Below are 22933 nucleotides of genomic sequence, written 5' to 3'. Positions count from 1 at the left end.
GTTGTCATATAGAAGGTGACATTGTATAATTGCTGTGTTAACCTTTAGAGATCACACAAAGCTTGTCCTATTCCCAGAAGGCCCTGACTTCATAGAATTTAAAACATAGTTTTACAAACCACCCATCCATTCCTGCTTAGGGTTTTACAAGGAGGGCTGGAACCTGTCCCTGCTGACACTAGCAGGAGGATGGTCCTAGTCTGTTTAGAGTCGCCACTTAACCTGCACGTGTTTGGACTGTGGGAGAATTTACCAATCATTATAAAGACGAGTACATTATTGATGAGACGTAGTCCAAAAACAATCAATTCCAAAACCAATAAAGTAATCCTGAAAGAATGCGGTATATAGATGTGGGATAAAGTATCCACAGAAGAATGCTTCACGCCATTTGGTTGAGTTATGGGCTGCAGCAGCAAGCTGTTATTGAACAGTTCTTATTGTGTACACACATTTGCTGGAGTGTTTCAGAGGACAGGAATGGAAAGTAGCATTCACCTTTAATGGTCACAGTCTTGAGACAGATAAAAGTGAATCCCTCACCAGGGTGCATTGTTCCTACCACTACAAAAAGAATACTTAATGAGTTCCAATAGTTTGTCTTTGCTTTAATAAGCCTCGACCATGACCTATGGAGCAGTGCGTTTGCGTTGTTAAATAGATGGTATGCTACTTAAAATCAATGTTTTTCTGTCAAATTAACATATTTATTAAAATGCTACAAAATACCTATATTTGAACACCTGGAAAAGAATATGACAAATATAGAGAGGGGTTTCAGCACAGAGACAGAATACAGCAATGGATAGGAACCATGATGCAACATGTTTTAATGACTAATTTCAAATCTGAACAAAGGACCACAGTTGCAGTTTACTTACTTAGCTAACAATGGCACATGTACAGCAGTGTTGACTGATGTTCGTTGTCCCTAAAACAAACTAACAGCACTAACATACAGATACCACACCTAAACCTAATGTCTAGAGTGTATTCACTAAAATCCTACGGAAAGTGAAAAAGTACCTCCAGATTCCTCCATTAGCGATACATCCATCCATTTTGTTCCGCTTATCTGGGGATGGGTCGTGGAGGCAGCAGATGAAGGAGGTCATTCTAGACGTCCATCCTCCGGCAATGCTTTCCAGTTCTTCCTGGGGTGTTCCCAGGTCGGATGAGACATATAATCCCTCCAGCTGGTTCTGGGTCTGCCCTGGAGTCTTCTCCCAGGTGGACATGCTCAGAAAACCTCCAAAGGAAGCTTCACCGGAGGCATCCGAATCAGATGGCCAAACCACCTCACCTGGCTCCTTTCGATGTGAAGCAGCAGCAGCTGTACTCCAAGCTCCCTCCGGATGTCTGAGCTCCTCACCATATCTCTAAGGGTGAGCCCAGCCTTGCGGAGGAAGCTCATTTTCTACCCACCAACACATTCTTTCAGTCACTACCTGTAGTTCATGACCATAGGTGATGGTTGAATGTAGATGGACTGGTAAATTGAGAGCTTCGTCTTGTGACTCAGCTCCCTCTTCACTATGGCGGTCTGGTACAATGCCCCCATTACTGCTGATGCCGCACCAAGTTGCCTGTCCATCTCACGCTCCATTTTCCCATCACTTCTTCACATGGGGAAGCAACTGCCCCTGGAGCCAGAGGGAGCATTCCACCAGTTTCCAGCAGAGAACTAAGGCCTCGGATTTGGAGGTGCTGACTTGCATCCCAGCTACTTCACACTCAGCTGCAAACCACTCCAATGTGTTCTGAAGGTTGCAGTCTGATGAAGCCAACATTACCACATCATCTGCAAAAAGCAGAGATGCGATCCTGAGGTCCCCAAACTTGACACCATCCTCACCCCGGCTGTGCCTTGAGATCTCATCCATGAACACCACAAACAGGATCGGAGACAAGGGGCAGCCCTGCTGGAATCCACTGCCCACAGGAAATGTGTCTGACTTTGTGGTGAGAATATGGACACAGCTCCTTCCTTTACCACTGGTGTCCATCAGTGGGTGTTTGGGTTGCCCCTGTGACAGACTCCAGTGACCTTCAGGTCACAGGTCCTAACAGCTGCTTCTGCAATGGAGGGTTTCAACATGACCCACTCGGATTCCATGTCCCCACCTTCCTCTAGGATGCTGGAGAAACTCTTCTGGAGGTGGGTGTTAAAAACCCCCCAGACAGGGACCTCCACCAGACGTTCCCAGTTCACCCTCACCACAGGTTTTGGTTTACCAGGTCTGTCCAGCAGCCTTCCCCACCATTAGATCCAACTCACCACCAGTTGGTGATCAGTTGACAGCTCTTCTCCTCTCTTCATCCAAGTGTCCGAGACATATGACAGGTCTGATGACATGATTACAAAGTCAATCATCGACCTTTGGCCTAAGATGCTCTGGTACCAAGTACACTTATGAGCCACATTATGCTCGAACATGGTATTTGTTATGGCCAATCTATGACTACCACACAAGTCCAACAACAAAACACCACTCAGCTTCAGATCGGGCAAGCTGTTCCTCCCAATCACCCCCAACCAGGTTTCTCCATCATTGCCTGCGTGAGCATTGAAGTCACTTAGGCCAACGATGTCCCCAGAATACCACCTAGAGACTCCAAGAAGGCCGAGTACTCTGAACTGCTGTTCAGTGCATAAGCACAAATAACAGAGTTTTCCCCTCCGGAACATGCAGTCGCAGAGAGGCGACCCTCTCGTTCTCCAGGAAGAACCCCAATTAAGCAGTGCCACAAAAATTTCTAAGATACAGTAATAAATAATACTAATCACACTAGCTGCTGTTGTATACTACTATATGTGTCTCGAAAATAGGATAACAGAACTGTTTCCTTTTTTGATTGCAATTGGCATGTAACCGTAAAGATTAATATATGACAAACATTTAGATCTCACTGTACAGACAAAAAATAGAATCTGTAATCCTGTATTTTGCTCAGTTTGTTTCTGGAAGATTTAGGTGTGTGTTTGCATTAGACCATTACTATTATGCCTGATGATGCAAGCATAAAAGTTTATTTTATTTATTTATTTATTTTTTTTTAAATCTTACCAGTCATGAAACCATGCAAAAGTTTAAGCTACATCTTCTAGAGCAGCATGCAAAAGTTTTTGCTTGCTCAACCTGTGAAATTCCTCCTTCCTGAATTCAACCCTTCTGCTGACATGGCCAGGCTCTAATCAGCATACTCAAGACCCGTTTATACAGACAGGATATAATCTAAATTGATTTAGTGAAGTCCAAGTTTAGTTTATCAAATTCACAGTAACCATGCCTGTCCTCAGACCACAGCTCAAGACTTAGTCACTGTTTATCTCAAATGTTTGAAAAGATGGGTACATTTCTGTTGACATAAATCGATGCTACTAAAATGTCAGATCAATCCTTTTAATGAAAAATAAATAAATAAAATCACATTCATTGATAAAGTGGTCAAATAACCACGCTGGGTTCAGACCACATACACAGTCTAAGTAATAATAAGTGTGTTGTTTCCAAATTTATCGACTCAGTTTATTTCTAAACTATTTAATACCATGAACAACGGTTTATCATGTGCCACTGTGTACAATACAACAATACCCTCTCCAGATGACTCCATGTAGTGAAGCATTACCTCAGCTGGAATAGGTACTGGTCCCCACACACAAAAGGGAAAAGAAAAACTGCAAAACAGAGAGAAATTAATTCTAATATAATTCATTGAGTTTTCTGATGCAGCACCGAATTTTTATACAACTACAGCTTTTGAAAGCCACATGAAAGACATTTCTTCAGGACAGCACATCTAACACAAGGTTAAGCAGCTATCAACAAGTGGAAACAGGAACTTCATGTACATGTTTGATTACTTAGAGACTTACTATGTCCGATATGCATACTTCTGTCGTTGTCCCCAGGTTCCATGGTGTAATGGTTAGCACTCTGGACTTTGAATCCAGCGATCTGAGTTCAAATCTCGGTGGAACCTTGTGATTTTGAAATGTTACAAACACCACAGTAGCATAAGAACAATGTGACATTAAACTTCATCACTATAGAAGCACAAAATGGTTATACAAATTGAGCTGTAAGTAACTCAAAACCCAGATAAATAGTGTTGAATGAAAGAAATTAAAACCTCATCATACTTCCTAAGTAAATTAAGAGAATTTATATTAATTTGTTCATATTAATTTGTTCAGATACGAGGCATTATTAAAAAGCCTTTATATATACATATATATATATATATATATATATATATATATATATATATATATATATATATATATATAAAAAGAAATTAAATATATTTCTATCTAAATATATTCATCTACTTTTGAATTCCATTATGCATATGCTTTTTGTTTTAAAGCTCTGCTCAAAGTCACAACAAGTAAATAGGAGTTTGCAGGAAGTGTATCAAATCAGTGTGCCGTACAACTGATTCAAAGCGAATAAGCCATATTCACAGACAAATACAATATTAAAAAGAAAATTTTCCATTCTGTATATTGCAGTTTTTAATTTAAAGAACAATTTTGGATGTAATAGTCTAAATTAGATAATCATCCATATAAATAGTAAACGGCATCAAAAATCTGCGTTAGAACTGAAAGAGGGCAAGCTGACATCCTTAGTTAAATATTGTTGTAGTTTATGGTGTAATAAATACAACTGTGAACTCTGAACCCAATAATCAAAGTCAATAAAACCTATGATATAACTTCTACAGTGGCTTTCACTTACAGATGATCAACACAGGGGAGAGAGAATGAAGGAGACATAAACCTATGACAGATGTAAAAGTTCTCAGTTTAATATATGAAGCGTCTTTCAAATCAGTTACAAAACGCTTCCAAAATATTATTCAAATTAAAACACCTTATTTAGCATGCACAATAACAAATATCCAGAAATTTAAACTGTAAAGAAACATAATAAACTTGGAAGTTGAAGTTGATAAATGACATTCAGACTAAATTATTACAGCATAATTCATTTTTTTATATAAAACATTCTACGGCAAAGAAAGGCAAATGCGTTAGTTTTCCCCATTTTAACTGCTGTTAGTACTTATTTTTCAGTCAGTCCATCATTTGCTGGTGTGGCCATTGAAGGGCATTTTGGACGTCCTGAAGCAGGCAAAAGATTTTCCCAGTATTCACGACGAGCCCTAGGACAAATTTTAGTAGATTATTAGTTATAAAACAAAAACTGTGTACAAAAACACATACTTTTACATTTTTCTCTGTTTACTCGATGTCTTGTCATATAATACCTGCCACAATGCCACCATAGGTAACTGCTTATAGTTTTTTTGACCAGATGTTTGATGCAGATGTTGAAGCCTCATTTAAAAATACATTTGCAGAAGCACCAGTTGTGTTTCAGCTCAGTCTTACCTGGCTCTGACCCAGGGTTTAGTGTGCATCTCCAGAGCAGCACCCCAAAGTCCGTGTTTCTCTGAAGCTGGTGGGAGGAATCCTCTCTCTGCAGCAAGCTCCTCTGCTATAGCTCTGATATGGTACGGCTCAAATCCACAGCAGCCACCGATGTAGCGGATTCCTGCATTGTAAGCCTCTCTGGCATATTTATGGATGTCCCAGCGAGTCATTGCTCTGGTCTCCAGTGCTGAGAGGAGAGTGAAATATTTAAGACTTTGTCATATTAAAGCTCTTATCACACTGCACATATGAGGAGCTTTTAAAGGTAGTAATATATGTGCTCCACACTCACATTTCATAGATATATAAAGTAAAGTTTCCAAAATTACTGCTACAATTTACAATATTTTTCTCTCAATCCTACAAAAAAAGAAAATGCTGACCGAAGGGAAACTCAGGCAGGCTGACGTATCCACCAAGGTTGCACTCTGGTGTGTGAAAGCCTAGCGGCTGGATCATGAGATGGGCTTTGAGACCCGCTTTCTCTAATCCCTCTTTCATCAGCTTCACCGTCTGAACACAAGTCAATGGGTCCAGGTGGCAATTTATTCCGACAATGTCCGCTCCTGCACATAAATACAACAACATAATCAGACTACACAGGATAAGACCTAAATTCACTCTTGCTGACTTGAGGTGTCACTAAATGGTGAGTGTACCAGCTCTGACCAGCCTGACAGCACACTCTCCAGGTGGGACACCATGCATGTCTCCTTGAGGGGCGATGCAGAGTGTTGCAGCCACAGTTTTACCGCTGGTTTTCAGCACTTCCACTGCCCACACTGCCTCCTCAACATGCTCGAAATACTGCAGAAAGAATGTGCATTGAATCATCAAAGCTGTTACTTGAGGCAGTATCCAGTAAATACACTGTTTATGTTGAGTTGTTTCACTTGAGGTGCTCCTCATACCTCCACTACCAAGAAATCAATGTCCTTTTTGAGGAAGTCATCCATTTGTTTCTTAAAGATGGCTTTGACCTCAGTCTCATTGTGACTCAGAACATAACAGGGAGTCTGAGAAACACCACCAGCGACCAGTGCACCCCCCTCATCGGCGACCTCTCTGGCCAGGTTACAGGCTGCATCATTGATCTGAGCACCCTGGATCAGATGGAAACAGATTGGTGATACCTATGGTGATTCTCTAATGTAAACATGTCAAATATGTAGATTTTTTTTTTCACGGACTGAGATGGTTTTGACATTGCCGCTGAGTTCCAGTTTATCCTCACTGCAGTAGAAGGTGAAAGTCTGCATCACGTCGGCTCCTGCTCTCAGAAACTCCCTGTGCAGCTGACGCACTGATGGAGAGACAGAGACAGAAGGCCTAGGTTATTGATTAAACAAAGGTTAAAAAAAAGTTCACACATTCCCATTATTTCAATAGAGACCTGCTTCAGGATGTTCAACTGCAGATTCTGGTGTCCAGTGTCCTGCCTTCACGTAGCCCCGTCGCTCGAGCTGCATCACATAACCTCCGTCTCCTACAACCACCTCCCCAGCATCCAGGCGCTCCAGGATACCCTAAATGTGCAAACACACATATCCACTTTACATTCACACTTAACTCAGGTGACTGGTCATTTTTTCATGTCATGTCAAATACTTCAAAGAATTATTTAGTGCTTTGATAGCTCACTTTATTTATAGGGACTGATGTTAAAGAGATAACTTGGTTTCTTTGAAGTCGTGTTATATGAGGTACTTATCTATAGTCAATGTATTACCTACATTAGATAGCCGCTGGCAGGCGTTCAGTTTGAAGAAGCAGACAGGAGTATTGACAGGGAAGCCAAGCAATGATCTGCTCTGGTTTAGACTGCTTCAGATCCCTGTCAGAAATGTTCTATATGTAGCTAGCACTTAAAATATATGCATTTTTCAGTAAGATTTCTCTTAGATGATCAAAATATGTTTTGCTACTGACCTCATCCACAGCTATTCATTGCTTTGCTCCCCTGCCTGGACTCTGGGAGGCGTGACCACTGCTATCTCCTGCAGGTAATACACTACTATGGACTAGTGGGCTGCCTCACACAACCCCACTTCAAAGAAACTATTGCTTTAATTATTTACAAGGTGTCAGTAAACAGGCAATGTGGTAGACATTGTATTTCCTGCAGTTTCTTTATCAGACAGTGTTATTAGTTAATATATTACATCGCCCTGTTAATCCACTGGAGAAAACGTCTGAAGAACGGACTGATCAGCAGGTGTACACTGAAAAGGAGCAAAACTTCTCTATTTACTCCATTACATAATAACAGAAATCAACGGCGCCAAATGAAATGATGTCTAAGCAAACGAATAAAGGTCTAATAAATAGTCCACAAATCCACAACTAATACACTAAATCTATTATGAAACGCTTGTGCAAAGACATTGTCATTCAGGTTTAACAGACCTAACACAATGGAGAGAAACACACAAACTATGCACAAACTGCAGTGTACACAACGCTGCATGTTAAATGCGATGCAGTATAGCTATAGCATATTGCATTACATATATGTTGAGTGCACATTGGGGTCCACATTTCTGTTTGAATTACTGTTAATTACTGTTCAACATTCAGATTTTCAGAATTTAGTAAAGAAAATTACTGCTTGCACATGCTTTTGTTACTGTTTTGACACTTTCTTTTTTCAGGTTGAAATGGGTTTAATGAGGTGCACAGATTTATGACTTTACAAGATTATTCAGGTGCATGCAATTTGTTATTTCAAATAGCAAAAAAGACATGACATTATATGTAGAAATCCAGTTCATGCAAAATGACACCAAAACTTGGGAACAGATTCAAAATAAGCGGTCAAACAAGGCACACAGTATAACAATTGACATCATGTTTTTACTTTTTAAGTTTTTGTTAAAAAATCTTAGAGTAATAATGTTCCTAAAAGACGTATGCTTTCATGTCCCTACCCTTTTCTTGCTCTCCATGGCTGTCTTCTCCTCTGTGTGCAGGATTCACTCAACAATTTCTCAGAAACAGGTTTGAACTTGTGTAACCAGTCACTGGCTTGTGTCTGATAAGTAAACACGAGCACCATTATAAATACTTCGCCAAGAAGTGGGCGGGAGGGGGGGGACCTCGAAACTTTCATTGGTCAACAGCCCAGATCTGATAGGTTAAATTACTTCAATGAAACTCCAATGTCTAAGTTTCACAGAATGCAGCAGCAATGTCCAAGTGCACATGAAAGCAACATTATGTAAGGCATTGTCTTTGTGTTTCTGGAAAACAGACCTGTGCATGTTGTAAATTTAAATAAATGAATAAATAATTCCATAAATAATCTCTTCACAAACAAACAAAAACACAGTGAAAACCTGGTGACAGGGGTGACAGACGAAAATAAGTGAAAAAACGGTGGGATACTGTAACGATCAAAAACTATAAAAACAGTAACAAAAAATAACTGCAAATGTCTGTAAAATCATGGAAGTTTTAGCTGATTTCAGTACAGCAAAACTGTAATTTTAAGGTCAAACATTATTTTAAAAAATACTATAAAAATACAAACTTTTGATGTGGACTTGATGTACAGTTTTGGCCTTTTTTTTTTACAGTCAACGTGTTTTTCTGTGATTTTACTAGTCATTGTCTCTAATTTAGCAAATCTGGAAAAGCATGTGAAATAGCAGTTAATTGGTTTACCTTTTAAAAAGTTACTACATAGTTTTTCTATCATATAACAGCATACAGTAAATCTGTAAAATGTGTTTTTTTCTATGCTGCTTTGATGTGGACATTATTCAGTTTGACCTGTTTTTTTTTAAACAAGGTTTTCTCTTTGATTTTACTTGTTCTTATGTGTAATTCAACAAAACAGGAATCATCTGTAAAATATGCTTGGCAGCAGGACATTGCAGATGTTTCTCTCCCCACTAATGTTTTCCAGTGAGTCAGAGGGGACAATCCCCTGGTTTCCTGCAGAAAACTATGGTCTCGAACGTCAAGGTGCTGACTCTCATCCACCTCACACTGAGCTGCAAACCGTTCCAGTGTGTGCAGAAGATGTCATCTACACAAAACAGAGGCACAAGAAATACTGACTGAACATGATTTAATAAAACATTACATGCTGTGTTTATGTTTTTGTTCAGTATATATAGAAGTACAATATGAAATAATTAAAGTAATAATATTTTACAAATTGTTGATTTAGTGTCTTTTGGAATGCAGATGTGTTGATTAAAGTAATCCCTAAATTTCCCAACAGTGTCTGTCAAACCAACGAGTTTAGACGCTGACACTGTATAAAAGAATAATAAAATTAATATACTGGCTTGAACACTGTCAGTTCAGTACAATGACACATAATCTTCGCTATTTTATGGCTGTAGGTTAGGTTAGGTGACAAAAAAAGACACCGACCGCCAAATGTATGAATACTCTGTCTTGTCTGCTGTTGGCCTGCAGAGGGCGCTGCGTGGTTTGTTTTGGACCAGAGACGCTCTCTGATTGGACCAGAAATCACACGTGACCAGAAATCACGTTCTGGCGGGATGAGATCTGGTGTAAACAGAAGTGACGACCCATTAAACTCGGGGATGAAACAGACGAATGCGGCGTAATTTTCCGAATAAACAACCACTTAAATGTTACAGCCGTTGAAAACTCGTGTAGAGTTGTTCTCAGAGTTTTAATAAGCTTTTTTTTTAGTGCCGGTAACGTTAATGACGTTGTTTAGCACGCAGTACGTTCAAAAACCGACAACGAGGTTTCAGTTTAACCGTTAGAGTCTGGACGTTGGTGCTGCTGCGTTTATTTGATAAGAAGCTTTTTTCAGACAAGGTAAGATAATTAAACCCGCACACATTAGTTTTAGTGTTAACCTGCTGAAAACAATCCTAGTAATGTGTAGAAAATATCCCGTGTACACCTGCGGACTAGTTTTAACCGGTGATATTTGAGTTATTGCTGCTTTTTCTATGGCATACCGTGTTGATTTACTGAAGTACTGTTTTGAGGTACTTGCCCTTCCTTTTCCTGCAATTTATGCTACTTAACAAGTGTGCCAAAAAGTAATACTGCGCCAAAAAAAAATGTTTTTGTCAATATGCTCATGTTTTGCATTATTTTACCTACTCCATACTCTAGATTATAACCAACCCAATTCCTCGTATTGGTTGAAACTGCTTAAAATGTCTTACTCATGTAATGCAGTTTTTGAGTTGCCAAAAAGCGACTGTAGCCCTTACATTGTGACTGAGCTTTTATTATTGTAATTAAACGTAAATATTGCACTTGACCGTGAATATTGCACTTGTAGACATGTGAAATTATCATTCAGGACGGAGGGAGAAGACCTTTGACATCTTGGGGGTAAAAGCTGTTTTTAAGTCTGTTGATTTTGGTGCTAAGTGTCCTGTAGCGTCTACCTGAGGAAAGGGGGGAAGAAAGAGAGTGTCCTGGGTGTGAGAGGTTCTCTGGTGATTCCCCTCGCTTTCCTCTGAAGTCTGCTGGTGTAAATGTCTCTGATGGGGGGTAGAGTGGTCCCAATTACCCGCTCTGCTGCTCTCATCACCCGTTCCTGGAGAGCATTGGGCCGCTGCATCCACACGCACAGCCATCTTTACCAGATGTATCTCACCAGAACCTCTGTTTTTAGTTGGGCTTCATTTGTCCTCACAGGCACCTTCACACTGTTTAGTGATGGACTCATCTGGCAGTGACGGGAGCCTCAATCACAAGCTGGAGGCTGTGGCTCTGAATGATGGTCCTGCTCCTGACAACTCCACTGGACAGAAGGAAACATCGCCTGTGGACATGCTGAGGTTCTTCCTCCACATATGCCCTCACACATCCTCTATATTTCTCTTGTCTTTAAGATGAACAGAGTTTATTATTACGGTTGTATCAGGCACACAAGCTGTTGTCAAACACAAGTATTTTCTTTTCAGAATAAGACAGCAGATGTCCAACCAGTGCTTTGAGATGGCAGTACAGCTCCATGCAGGTACAAAACAAAGTTCATTATTGACATCAAATTCTATTTTCATTTAATACACTAACAAAGAATTATTTTTATGTTTTCAAAAACAGATAAAAGTAAAAGATCGTGTAGCACATCTGAAGCAGACAGAGACTTGTGAGTATTGGAAATTTTTAATGATATGAATCCAGAATTTAAAATAAATGTTTTATTTGAGTGCAATTCAGAATATGTGCTTTTCACACATATTTTTGTTTTGAATATTGCAGACCAGATTATGTCAGTGAACTTGAAATGGTCAAAACACTTCATTTTAACAACACATTGTCACTGCACAGGTAAACCGAATACAATAATATATACAATTAAATTGTAATAGTAATAATATAGGGGCAACAGATCTTTGACTTAAATGGTATCTTTCAGGATGCAGATGTGGCACGCTATGGGGGAAAAGCTGAAACAGAGTGATCCAGAGGCAGCGTAAGTTCCCAACAGGCGGAAACAACTGGCATAGTTATTTTTGATGATTTTGAGGATGGTGTCAAAACATTCTTCATTTTTTTTCAGTGCCCTGAAAGTCGTGAGTGATCGCTGCATGGCGCTTTGTTCACGAATACAACATCTTCAGCAAGTAAGCAGCCTAATCTCCATTGTATATTCATTTCCCTTGTTATGCCAGTGTTTAAAGTGTTTTTGTGTGTGCAGTAGTTTTGACGTCGGACGAATTTCAAACTTGTTGGCATATTTGAAAGGAGACATTTCTCCCTTAACAGCTAATACTTCTTTGCAAAACTGACTGTCACAACTTTAGACATAGTTTAAAACCCAAATCTTTTTTGTTTTCCAACAGGAGTCAAGAAATCTTCAAGATGAAATTACAGAATTGCAGAAGACGAGACTTGGTAATCTGTACAGAAAAAAATTCATAGCGATGGGATTATTCTTTGGTCCGTGTGCCTTTTGACACAAAGCGAACAATAGGACTGTTTATACCTGAATTAATGTCACCAAGCTGTTTTCGACACTAAATTCATTTAGCGCCTAATACTTTTTATTTGCAGACATGAAACGGCTCACGCGTGAGAAAATGAGACAGATTGAGGAGCTGATGTTAAAAAAGGACCATCCAGATACAGAAAAGTACAAAGCTGTTTTGGAGAAAGGCCAAGCGAACCTGGAGAAATACAAAAAGATGGCTGTCATGACACAGAACGTTCTCAGGGTAAATCGTAGAAGAGCTCTGTTAGAGAATATAACACGATCTATTGCTACGGTGTTTGAAAACGACCGATGCGTATGATGAAATTGTCAGTCAGTGTTTTATTGTGTGTTTCTCTACAGGGAATCCTCATGGCCTGTAAAGTCAACTGGCTGGATGATCCCACACTTCGAGACATCGCCATGACCCTCGAGGAGTTTTCGATCTCAGACTAGAGCAGGAATTTAGTTGTCTCATTTATGTTTCTGTATAGCAATGTCTAATAAACAAACTTTTCAAAGCAGTATGTTCGTTATTTATTTTTTGTTGTAGTTGTCTGTGGGGAATGAGGGGGCTACATTTAATAATCTATAATCAGTACCAACACAGCGGGACAGTTAAAGCTCTACTTTTATCTCTGCAGCATGTTCCAAAGAATAAAAATGGGAACTAAAATTGGAGAGTTGTAGATACACAACAATATAAATGGTATTATACATATAAAATAATAAAATGCTGCAACTGAAAATGAAAAAAAAGTGCAGGTGATGTGATAAATTAAACTGTACCAAGTGCCAAAATAATGCAGACTTTAACAAGCAACATAAATGAGCATGGTCAAACATCAAAAATATAATAACCCCGAAATACAGATTTAATTTGTGGAGAAGTTTATTTTCCACTAGGGGGCGACACCGGAAGTGATGAAACATTTAAAATCACATCCCGTCGGTGAAGAAGAAAAGGTTACACGTGTTTATCGTCCGGTCAGATGTGCTTTGGATAATTGTTTCAAATTTGGATTTTTGGACCTTTAAGTGGAATAAAAACTCGTGAAAATGCCGAAGGTTAAGGCGGAGAAGAAAAGCAGGCAGCACCAAGAGGTGAAAAATCAAGGTAAGCTACGTTTATTTACGGTTAGCTTTAGCATGTTAGCAAACACTGCTGTTAGCTGCACCTAAAAGGAGCTCTAAAATCAGTTTATATATCTCTGCAATACGTTGACATGAACTCTGTTACCGTGTCAGTGTTAAACATCTCACATTAAGGTGGATTTCAGTTGTTACTTCTGCGTCTGTGTTGACAAAACCTTAAGTAATGAGGAGTTTGCTAGCTGAGCTCAGTGCCAAACTTGTTTAAGAAGAATCTTAATTTAACGTCAATCGACTTACATACAAATACTCATATGTCATAGTATTGTTTAAGGTATTTATTGACTTAATATAGATCTTGTGTTTTTTGGCGTATAAATTGCTGTGTTCGCACGGTTTGATTTTTATATTTGTTCAAAACAAAAAGTCGCTCAACATTGTACAGCCCTCAAATGGTGTTTCTAGAATTACTGATGACTATACCATTATTTTACTTACTGGCTGATTGTACACCCAGATTTGTCTCCCAACATAGTGCCATTAACTTATTAGAAAGCTATGCTGCAACAGTCCGAAACGTTCATGCTACAACCACAGATTTTAAAGAAAGGCTTCCAACAATCTCAATAAACAATAAAATCTAAATATTCTTCCTCTACTACTTTACTCCTTAATGTTGCACAACCCCTGAACTGAGTGTCCTGTTTGCTGTCTGTTGCAGGAATCATGTTCAACACTGGCATCGGTCAGCACATCCTGAAGAATCCTCTGGTTGTCAATGGGATCATTGAGAAGGTGTGTGTACTAGTACACCTTAAACAAATATGTAATCACAACCACACAAATGTATGTTAAAGATCAAACCTGGATAATCGTATACACACGCCTCCTGATCTGTGGTTGTAGCTCAATTGTAATGTGGGTCAATATATAATTGAGGGACTTTTGAAGTTCATAGGATATATCTTGCATACATTTTCATTAAAAGTAAACTTTTTTATGTTCATTATGATCATGTCTTTACAAATTCCATAATTATTTGTTATGGAAACAATCACTTATTAATAAAAAATGACTGGATATCACTAAAATGTCAACTAAATAACAGTCAAAATTTAATAACAACCACCTTCTAATCAGCTAACCAATAATAAAATGAGCTCATTCAAAAATAGTTTTGATTGTGTTCTTTTTATTAAGTTGAGATAATCATGACAGATATTTCTTTTCTGACAATATATTAAATTTTATATGGAAAATAACAAATTGTATCTGTGTCCGAGAAATCACTTTCAACTAAGTTACCCATTACAAAAACACCTCTCTAAGTGTGTTAATTCCAGATCACATGACCTGCTCCACATGATGTCATTTCCTCCTGAAGAAAAGACTGGCAAGACTCCTAGACTTTCTTAGTTATTTAATAGAAAATAGTGTGTGAGTCAAGTGTGGATTTGTTGTATGTCAACAGGTTTACTACAATATCTTTATAAATAACTTTGTTTCAATTTTCCTCAATTGTATGTATAATATTTTGAAGAATCTTTCTCTAACAATGCCATGTGATGTTTGGTTATAGTTGTTATATGTTGATTTTAGGCCTAAAAACATCAAAACTGTCAACAGCTATATATTTACCCACGGGTCCCCTTCTTTCCAGGCTGCTCTGAGGCCGACAGATGTGGTTCTGGAGGTGGGACCCGGTACTGGCAACATGACGGTTAAACTGCTGGAAAAAGCCAAGAAGGTGAGAGCCTCTTGCTCAGGCTGTGATTCAATGACAGAGACTCTCAACTTACATGGATGATGGACGCCATTCTGACAAACATGGATCATCCACTTCACATCTGCCTCAGTGAGCAATGAAACATTGATGGTGGATGGCTCCTATCCCTGCGCTGCAGGACAGAAAGATTCAGAAAATCTTTCTTGCCATCAGCAATCAGACTACTGAATTCTAAAGTAAACAGATGAGACCCCAGACAATCGAATTTCCCTTCGGGGATTAATAAAGTTATTGTATTGTATTGTGATGCTTGGAAGCAACGCATCACCATTTAAAAAATTCTAGTCAGTCACTGTAAGCCTTCACACTCTTAAAGCCCGAGAGTGTAGAGATTTGGATTGGGCCTGCAAGGAGTTTATTTTGTTATACTTCCTTGCATAGTGCACACAGACAGCTGTGGACATCATGGACACGTAGTTATTCATGTTCAGGCCAGTGTTGCATCTGTGTAGTGTAAAATTTGTCATTTTCACAAGAGTCTGCATGCAGCCCGAAATTAGCAGAATATTTAGATGCCGTCTAATACACACGTGTGGAACAGAGTCCTCCAAGTGGACTAGAAAGTAGTATAACGATGCATCTGTAGTGTCTGCAGTTGTGTATGTGCATGTCTCCAAGAGTATAATCAAGGCTTTACGCTGACCTCAGGTTGAGATTGGAAAGATCCAGTAATCAGAAAAGGCATCATTATGTGGTATTTTAGTTTGATTCTGCTATCCCTCAGTGTGCATGTTGCTTTTGTTCATGATTATGAATTTCCCTGTACATCTTTTAAAGACATTATGAGCTTTGTGTACACTTTGTAAACAACAATAGAATAAACAGACCAGACTTCGGAGTTTGTAGTCTGATGTTTCATTTATGAAGCACTATTTTAGAATCAATTCAATAATGTGTTTAATATTTGCCCAGATTAGATATTGTGATGTGTTTGCCCATTATAATGTTATTTTACCAGCAATGCAGCTGTCTTTGATTTCAGTCTTATTTATTTACTTGTGAACAATTTCTAAGCCTTTAAAACACATTCGTGCCAATAAATGACAGATTTTTGGTCTCTTGGTAAAAATCTAGTTGTGCTGACCAGGTTACCCATTTTTAACACTAAAAGGTCAGATTGCACAACCTCAATAGGAGGTTTTAGTTGGGAGAGACAGTGGAGCAGTGATCATTTAGGTCTGCGAAACTGATGAAGAATCAAGTTATAAATGCATCTAGGGAGTTTTCCCCATTATTTATGCATGCATTCATTTAGTACTGCAGTTGTAGAGAGCACCTGTCAACTTGCAGCAGTTTGGTCCTAACAGTAGTTGCTCTGTTGCAGGTGGTGGCCTGTGAGTTGGACTGCAGATTGGTGGCTGAACTTCAGAAAAGAGTTCAGTGCACGTGAGTGGAGCCAGCAGTGATGTGCTGCCATATATTTATGTAATAGTGGTGATTAAGTAAAATGTTAGTTTGTGATCTAGTATAGACTTTGTTTTTTTTCCCTCATCAGGCCCTTACAGACCAAGCTTCAAATATTAATTGGAGATGTGTTAAAGACAGATCTGCCTTTCTTTGACGTCTGTGTGGCTAATTTACCTTACCAGGTAAAGTTTCCTCCGTACTGCACTCGGTTGATTTCTCGTTGTTCGTTACATTTATCTGGAGCTCATTTTGTCTTAATCACGTAGATTTCATCACCATTCGTCTTCAAGCTGCTGCTGCACCGACCTTTCTTCAGGTAAACAACAACCAGCGACCCACTGAGGACTTTAATCATGTTCTTCTCGTGTCCACGTTGAGTGTTTCGAGCTTCTTTTTGTGTTTTGCTTCCGTTCAGGTGTGCCGTGTTGATGTTCCAAAGAGAGTTTGCGATGCGACTGGTTGCCAAACCTGGAGACAAGCTGTACTGCAGACTGTCTATCAACACACAACTTCTGTCTCGTGTGGACCATCTCATGAAGGTCAGCGTGCACTTGTTGATAGTTGTCTGACATGCCAAACCTGGACTCAAACTAGAGGAATTTTCGGCCAATGTACCTCAATTTCACAGTTCCAGACAATTGGAGGCAAAATCTGGTCTGGGACCTTGATCTGAACTGATGTTTAGCCCAGCTTGTTGTAATATGAGATGTTCACAGATCAGTCTTCCTCCAGAACTACTCACAGACTCATCAGAAATTAACTGATTTTACCAACCACATTTGACATTCAGGTGCTAAAATCTGGATGATCATCATGATACAGGCTGTTGCCAAGCAGCACTAAACATTCTTGTCCTTGAGTCTTTTGTCAGAGAGATGATAAAACTGACAGTTTTATATCTCACCTCTGGTTCTAACTGAAGTTTAAACGACCCGTGTTGACATCATCTGCCCAACTAATTTCAGCTTTACAGCCTTACATGAGTCTAACATATCCAGACTGTTCTGCAGGATCTGGCTAGAGGGAAAAAATATGTTCTGGCTTGTTTGTATTTCTATACCAATCACAATCGCCTTGTTTGGTGCTGCAGAGTCCCTTAAAAATGGTGGTGGGAGAATTATTTTGGTGGAGTATTTGCGTGTGGGTTAGGTGAGCGCTGTCATTAAAGTGGCTAATTCACCTAAATAAAAACAAGCAGTGCTATCTTATTGCATGATCCACTCCTCAGCTGAAATTTACAAATTTTAGTCTGATAATTTAAAGGCTTGCCCAGCGGTTGTTGTTGTTTCCTGTTGTTAAAAGGCTTTTAAAAACGGTAACATATCGGAAAATATCGGTTGGAGAGACAAAAGCAAATAAATAACAGACTGATATCCAGTGTCTACGCTGATTGAGTCTGATTAGCATTACAGCAAGTTGTTGGACCACAGACTGTTTTGTTTATATCTGTGTCTCTGTAGGATCACAAGGTTGTGCACTGCTTCCTCTGCCACTGTAATCTTAATAATATCCTTTAAAGTGTGATTATTTTTCAAATCTTGTAGTTTGTGCACATCTGAGATTAGAGAAGAATATCTGTGAAGTTGCTTGTCTCCTGCTGTGTGTGACACAACCTGATTTTAAAATCTGTTAGGATTTTCTCCAGTCACTGAAAGTCATGACAATGTCTTCAGATGCTTCATTTACAGAAATGTTTTTCAAAAACTATGTCTTAGTGTCGATGTTTCTTCTGCTTTCAGGTTGGGAAGAATAATTTCCGCCCTCCTCCTAAAGTGGAATCGAGTGTCGTCAGGATAGAACCGAAAAATCCTCCTCCTCCAGTTAACTTCCAGGTAAGGTTTGATTAGTAAAGCTTAATGTTGTGAGAAAATAGTCGGTCAAAATGAAGGCAAGTGTTGCTACCAGACATTTTCTTCTCTCCTCAACAGGAGTGGGACGGTCTGGTCAGAATAGCCTTCGTAAGGAAAAACAAAACCCTCAGTGCAGCTTTCAAGTGAGTACCTGTTGGCTGCCAACACTGCCACTCACACTGAAGCTTGTTTTGTCAAAAGGGTACAAGAAAAAACACAGATGATTCTGTTAATGTGTAAATTCCAGGTCCACTGCAGTGGAACAGCTGCTGGAGAAGAACTACAGAATCCACTGTTCGGTTCACAACATGGTGAGTAAATATTCCAGTGAACAGGCTGGTCAGTTGTTGGACTTAGGAGAACATAGCCGTCACTTTTTTAAGACCTCTCACTGTTTGATTCACAAACCTGATGCTTCGTGTTGACAGGAAGTCCCAGCCGACTTCAGCATCAGCAAGAAAATTGAGAGTGTTTTGCAGGAGGCTGAGTTCAGTGAGAAGAGGGCCAGGTCCATGGACATCGATGACTTCATGGTGTAAGCTGAACATCTCTAACTTAATGGTCAAATCATTTTTCTAATATCCCTGATTGATGTGAGTGGTAATTGTGTGTATTTCCTCCATCTTCAGGCTGTTGCATGCGTTCAACTCTGCAGGAATCCACTTCTCCTAGACAGCAGAGGGAGCTGATGAGAACAGCTTCATGACTTCTGCCTTCATCATGAGAAGGACAAGCTGGTGGTCGAAAGAATAATAGTCTGACTGATGTTTCCCCTTTTGGATTACCGCCTGAAGGAACTGAATTTCAAATGTTGAAACGGGTGGTTGAATATACAGAGTATTGGATATATTTAAACCGCTCATATTGAGTGCAGTTTTACATCAGTGAAGTGTATAAAGTGTCACCGGCATGCATGAGCAGATGGAAGCTTGGGCTGCAATCCAGATTTGACTTATTTTTTTAATCTCAGGTACTGTTGCATGCAGTATACATACAAAGAGGACATATTACTTTGTCATAATATTGCGCCTTAAGCTCTAAATATCGTCATTTATCCATCACAGCCTGAAACAAGCTGTCGTCTGTCACGCAAGACACGCCGATGTGTCTTCTGCTGTGCTGAATGGCAATGCGGGATGCCTGCAAATTGAGACAGGATCTGCCAAGGCATCTTGGTGTTATTTAGCATACATCATTTGAATCTCTGTGTATAAGGGTACTTGAACGCACCTTTATCCAAGTGACATCAGTGTGGGTTTGTCATTCACTGAAAATTTGTAATGGATGATTATTTTAATCTAACAGGAAGCCTCAAGCTTTCTAAACTACACAAAGCTGCCTCTGTGTGGAAATGGTAATAGTTTAACAAGTGTTCATTAAATGTGTTAAAATGTGTACAAGCTTTCCATCTCTATCGACCTTTCTTTCTCTTCTAACTCCATCTGACTTGATCACTGAGCAGCGCTGCAGTAGAGCTGCAACTATTGATCACTTCCTTGTGTCACTGACCCTCAGGATTATTCTGCTATAAGAGGAAGAAACGCTCTGGTGTATTTCTTTGAAGTATTCCCAGTTGTCTTGTCTTGTTGCTGAAGATGCAGCTTTGTTGTGGTGGAACATTTGCACAAATGGAGATGAGCAGTGTCATTAAAACTGATAATCCACTGAAAAAATAGCAGAGCTGAATCACTGCAAGATTAAAGTCCTACGCAGAACCTGGAATTATTAGTGTGGTAGATTCTAAGCCCAGAAATGGCAACATGCAGACAGCAGGAAACGAGGTGTAAGCTGACTGAAATAAACCACTAATGTCAGACATCCAAAGAGGCATCAGGAATGAGTGTAAAATTCAGCTTTTGTCCACTATGGGAGAAGCTTCTTCAGGGCAAACAGTAATTTAAAAATGACCGAATCATATCCACAGTGCAACGTGTGACAGTATTTGATTTAAAACTCACTGATACCTGAGGTTGATTTGAAAAAGATGAGTGCTGGACAATACTAAAATACCAGTATATGTCGATATCTACACCCCAACAATTCAGTTACCTTTCTAATTCTAAAAATAAACAAATTTAATTCTCTACTAAACATTTGTCTATTAGTGATTTGAATATGTCATAAAATTTACTCCTTATCCAGGCAGATACTAGAACACACCTTTGTTGTCCACGATCTGATATTACACGTTATTCAACTTGAGTTATATGGAAGCAAATCAGACTCATCAGATTCTGAATTTTAAAAGCTGCTGAATTCCTTACTTTGAATTTTTTTTGCATCAAAATTACGTATGTGAATTTTTTATGCCTGAATTTAGCTCATCAAAATTCTAAAAACCAGTTAAAAATTCAATGTCTTCAAAATTCGCCATCAAAAAAATTCAATGTCTTCAAAATTCGCCATCAAAAAAATTCGATGTGTTCAAAATTCACCATCAAAAAATTCAATGTTCAAAATTCGCCATCAAAAAATTCAATGTCAAAAAATTCGCTGTTCACATCTGGGGGACTCAGGCGTAAACAATCGATACTGGCCAAAATCGAACCAATGCCCAGCCAATCACGTGGCGTCATGTGACGCAGACGGTTCACCTCACAAGACCGGGGTCAACCACGGCTACCGGCATGAACGACGGCGCTTCACTGAGTGTATTAATCCTTTTTGTCCTGTATGTGGTTTGTTTTTGTGAGAGTCAGTTAACTGTAATGCATGCCGTTAGCTGCGCTAGCACAGCGTTAGCCGCGCTAATACAACGCTAGCACAGCGCTATCACAGCGTTAGCCGCGCTAATACAACGCTAGCACAGCGTTAGCCGCGCTAGCCGCGCTAATACAGTGTTAGCCGCGCTAGCACAGTAATAAGGTCACACAGACAGCACGTTCTGCAGCTGGGTAGTTGAGTAACAATTTTATAAACGCACAAATGGGTGGAAGTGTGATTTATGCGCCCAAAAATGCAGTTAAGTCACAGAGCAGTAGGGTTGCCACCTTTCAGAAATGAAAATAAAGGACGCCCACCACGGCTCCTTGGGGCCACAGTTCAGTAAAATCGGAAAGATATTCACAGATTCAGAATTCCACCATCAATAACTCATTATAAACGATGCCTCTTTTCCATCGCTGTAAGGTAGACAATGTGCTACAAGCCTAGTTTTATCAACAGTAGCTGTCTTTCAAGCTGCAGAAATAACATTGGTGTCAACAGGAGCCAGTTGAAGGCTGCAGTGATTTTGGTGACACTACAGTGTATCAGAGAGAAGCTATTGAATATTTGTGTCTCTCTTTGCTGTTGCAGCAGTTTTGCAATTTGCACACGGTCCCTGTTCACTCCATAGACATCAATGGTATTCGTGCAGCTTGAAAGACAGCTACTGTTGATAAAACTGGGCTTGTAGCACATTGTCTACCTTACAATGATGGGAAAGAGGCATCGTTTATGTTTTGACCAGTGTTGCCAACTCCTCAGTAAGGAAAGTAGCTATTGGCTGTCCTAAAAGTCACTAGAAGTCGCTAAATGATGTCATCGCCTAATTTGCATAATTTCCCGTTTGCATGTAATTGTAATCAACATTGTGGGAGAGACAAAAAGTGAGTTTAAAATACCCAAAATATGTTTCTGAACTAGAGACTAAATGCAGTGATTTATTTTAGTGTGACAGTGAAGAAACATTTTCATTTCCATCCTGCTCTGTAAGCAGGACGGGATCTGCAGAGACTTTGATTCATCTGCCGTCTGGACATGGAGTGATGTGGGTCTCCTTCCTCTAATCAGACAGTGGGATGCTGCAGGTCACTAGACTGACCGGCTGTGCTTTGGGAAGGGGAGGAGCTCACAGCGCCACCTGCTGCTCGTTGAGGACAGTAACTGCAGAACGATCCGAGCTTTCATGTCAGACAGGGGCGGATCCAGATTAATTTTAGTGTGGGGCGGGGGGCACAGGGGGGTACAACAGATATTTTGGGGGGGGGTTGTAAGTTTTAAAGCTGCTACCGACCTCTCGCTTTTACAAAGTTTTTTTTCATGTTTTTTTTTGGCTCTTTAACCCAATAGGAAAGCTGTATATGACCTTTTCATTTTGGACTGTTAACATTCAAATTATGATGGATTGGTTCCTTGTTTATGTGAATTACAACATCATTAGCTGCAGCATCTGCCTGTTCTGTAAAACTGGTAGCTCAATGACAGCATCCTGAGGGCAATTAAGTGACAAATATTGTGCAAGAACAGCACTATTACAACCCTGACAATTTCCACTTCTTAGAATGTTTACTGCCAATTATCACACATAAAACAAGAAATAATATTCTGTACTAATACTTCTGTACTAGCCAATACACAGTGAATAAATATTATCTGAAAGTCGGGTTATTGTTTTTTATCAGCACAATACAAAAGATTCATGTTAGACATATTCCAGTTAAGAC

The 22933-nt window shown here is 39.5% G+C and overlaps 3 protein-coding genes and 1 non-coding gene across 5 annotated transcripts; 3 read left to right on the top strand and 1 right to left on the bottom strand.

Annotated features, from left to right (window-relative positions):
- Positions 1–3915: 3915 nt before the first annotated feature.
- Positions 3916–3987, top strand: trnaq-uug (transfer RNA glutamine (anticodon UUG)). Its single transcript has one exon. It is a non-coding gene; the product is annotated as a tRNA-Gln (tRNA).
- An 808-nt stretch (positions 3988–4795) lies between these two features.
- Positions 4796–8519, bottom strand: LOC111581621 (betaine--homocysteine S-methyltransferase 1-like). Its single transcript, XM_055011070.1, has 8 exons — positions 8374–8519; positions 6840–6972; positions 6637–6749; positions 6358–6549; positions 6106–6253; positions 5830–6012; positions 5405–5633; positions 4796–5175 (listed from the first exon to the last, which is right to left on the bottom strand). The coding sequence occupies exons 1-8, from the start codon at positions 8389–8391 to the stop codon at positions 5076–5078; spliced, it is 1116 nt and encodes a 371-aa protein (XP_054867045.1). The 5' UTR covers positions 8392–8519; the 3' UTR covers positions 4796–5075.
- Positions 8520–9939: 1420 nt separating this feature from the next.
- cenph (centromere protein H) lies at positions 9940–12896 on the top strand. Of its 2 annotated transcripts, none has more exons than XM_023289871.3 (10): positions 9940–10249; positions 11090–11232; positions 11359–11414; positions 11501–11546; positions 11660–11728; positions 11817–11873; positions 11961–12024; positions 12244–12340; positions 12455–12615; positions 12735–12896. In XM_023289871.3, the coding sequence occupies exons 2-10, from the start codon at positions 11111–11113 to the stop codon at positions 12825–12827; spliced, it is 765 nt and encodes a 254-aa protein (XP_023145639.2). In that variant the 5' UTR covers positions 9940–10249; positions 11090–11110; the 3' UTR covers positions 12828–12896. The 2 variants fall into 2 exon arrangements, with proteins under 2 accessions (XP_023145639.2, XP_035812975.2); XM_035957082.2 differs by having other exon boundaries at positions 9942–10249; positions 12244–12295.
- Positions 12897–13315: 419 nt separating this feature from the next.
- dimt1l (DIM1 dimethyladenosine transferase 1-like (S. cerevisiae)) lies at positions 13316–19906 on the top strand. Its single transcript, XM_023289883.3, has 12 exons — positions 13316–13488; positions 14185–14258; positions 15124–15210; positions 16574–16635; positions 16745–16838; positions 16923–16972; positions 17072–17195; positions 18396–18488; positions 18585–18649; positions 18754–18817; positions 18935–19041; positions 19136–19906. The coding sequence occupies exons 1-12, from the start codon at positions 13431–13433 to the stop codon at positions 19176–19178; spliced, it is 921 nt and encodes a 306-aa protein (XP_023145651.1). The 5' UTR covers positions 13316–13430; the 3' UTR covers positions 19179–19906.
- The last annotated feature ends 3027 nt before the right edge of the window (positions 19907–22933 follow it).

Source organism: Amphiprion ocellaris, chromosome 6 (genome assembly GCF_022539595.1).
Source record: "Amphiprion ocellaris isolate individual 3 ecotype Okinawa chromosome 6, ASM2253959v1, whole genome shotgun sequence".
NCBI lineage: Eukaryota > Metazoa > Chordata > Actinopteri > Pomacentridae > Amphiprion > Amphiprion ocellaris.
Note: the sequence above shows the minus strand (reverse complement) of the source record. Positions and strands in the feature narration are given on the sequence as shown.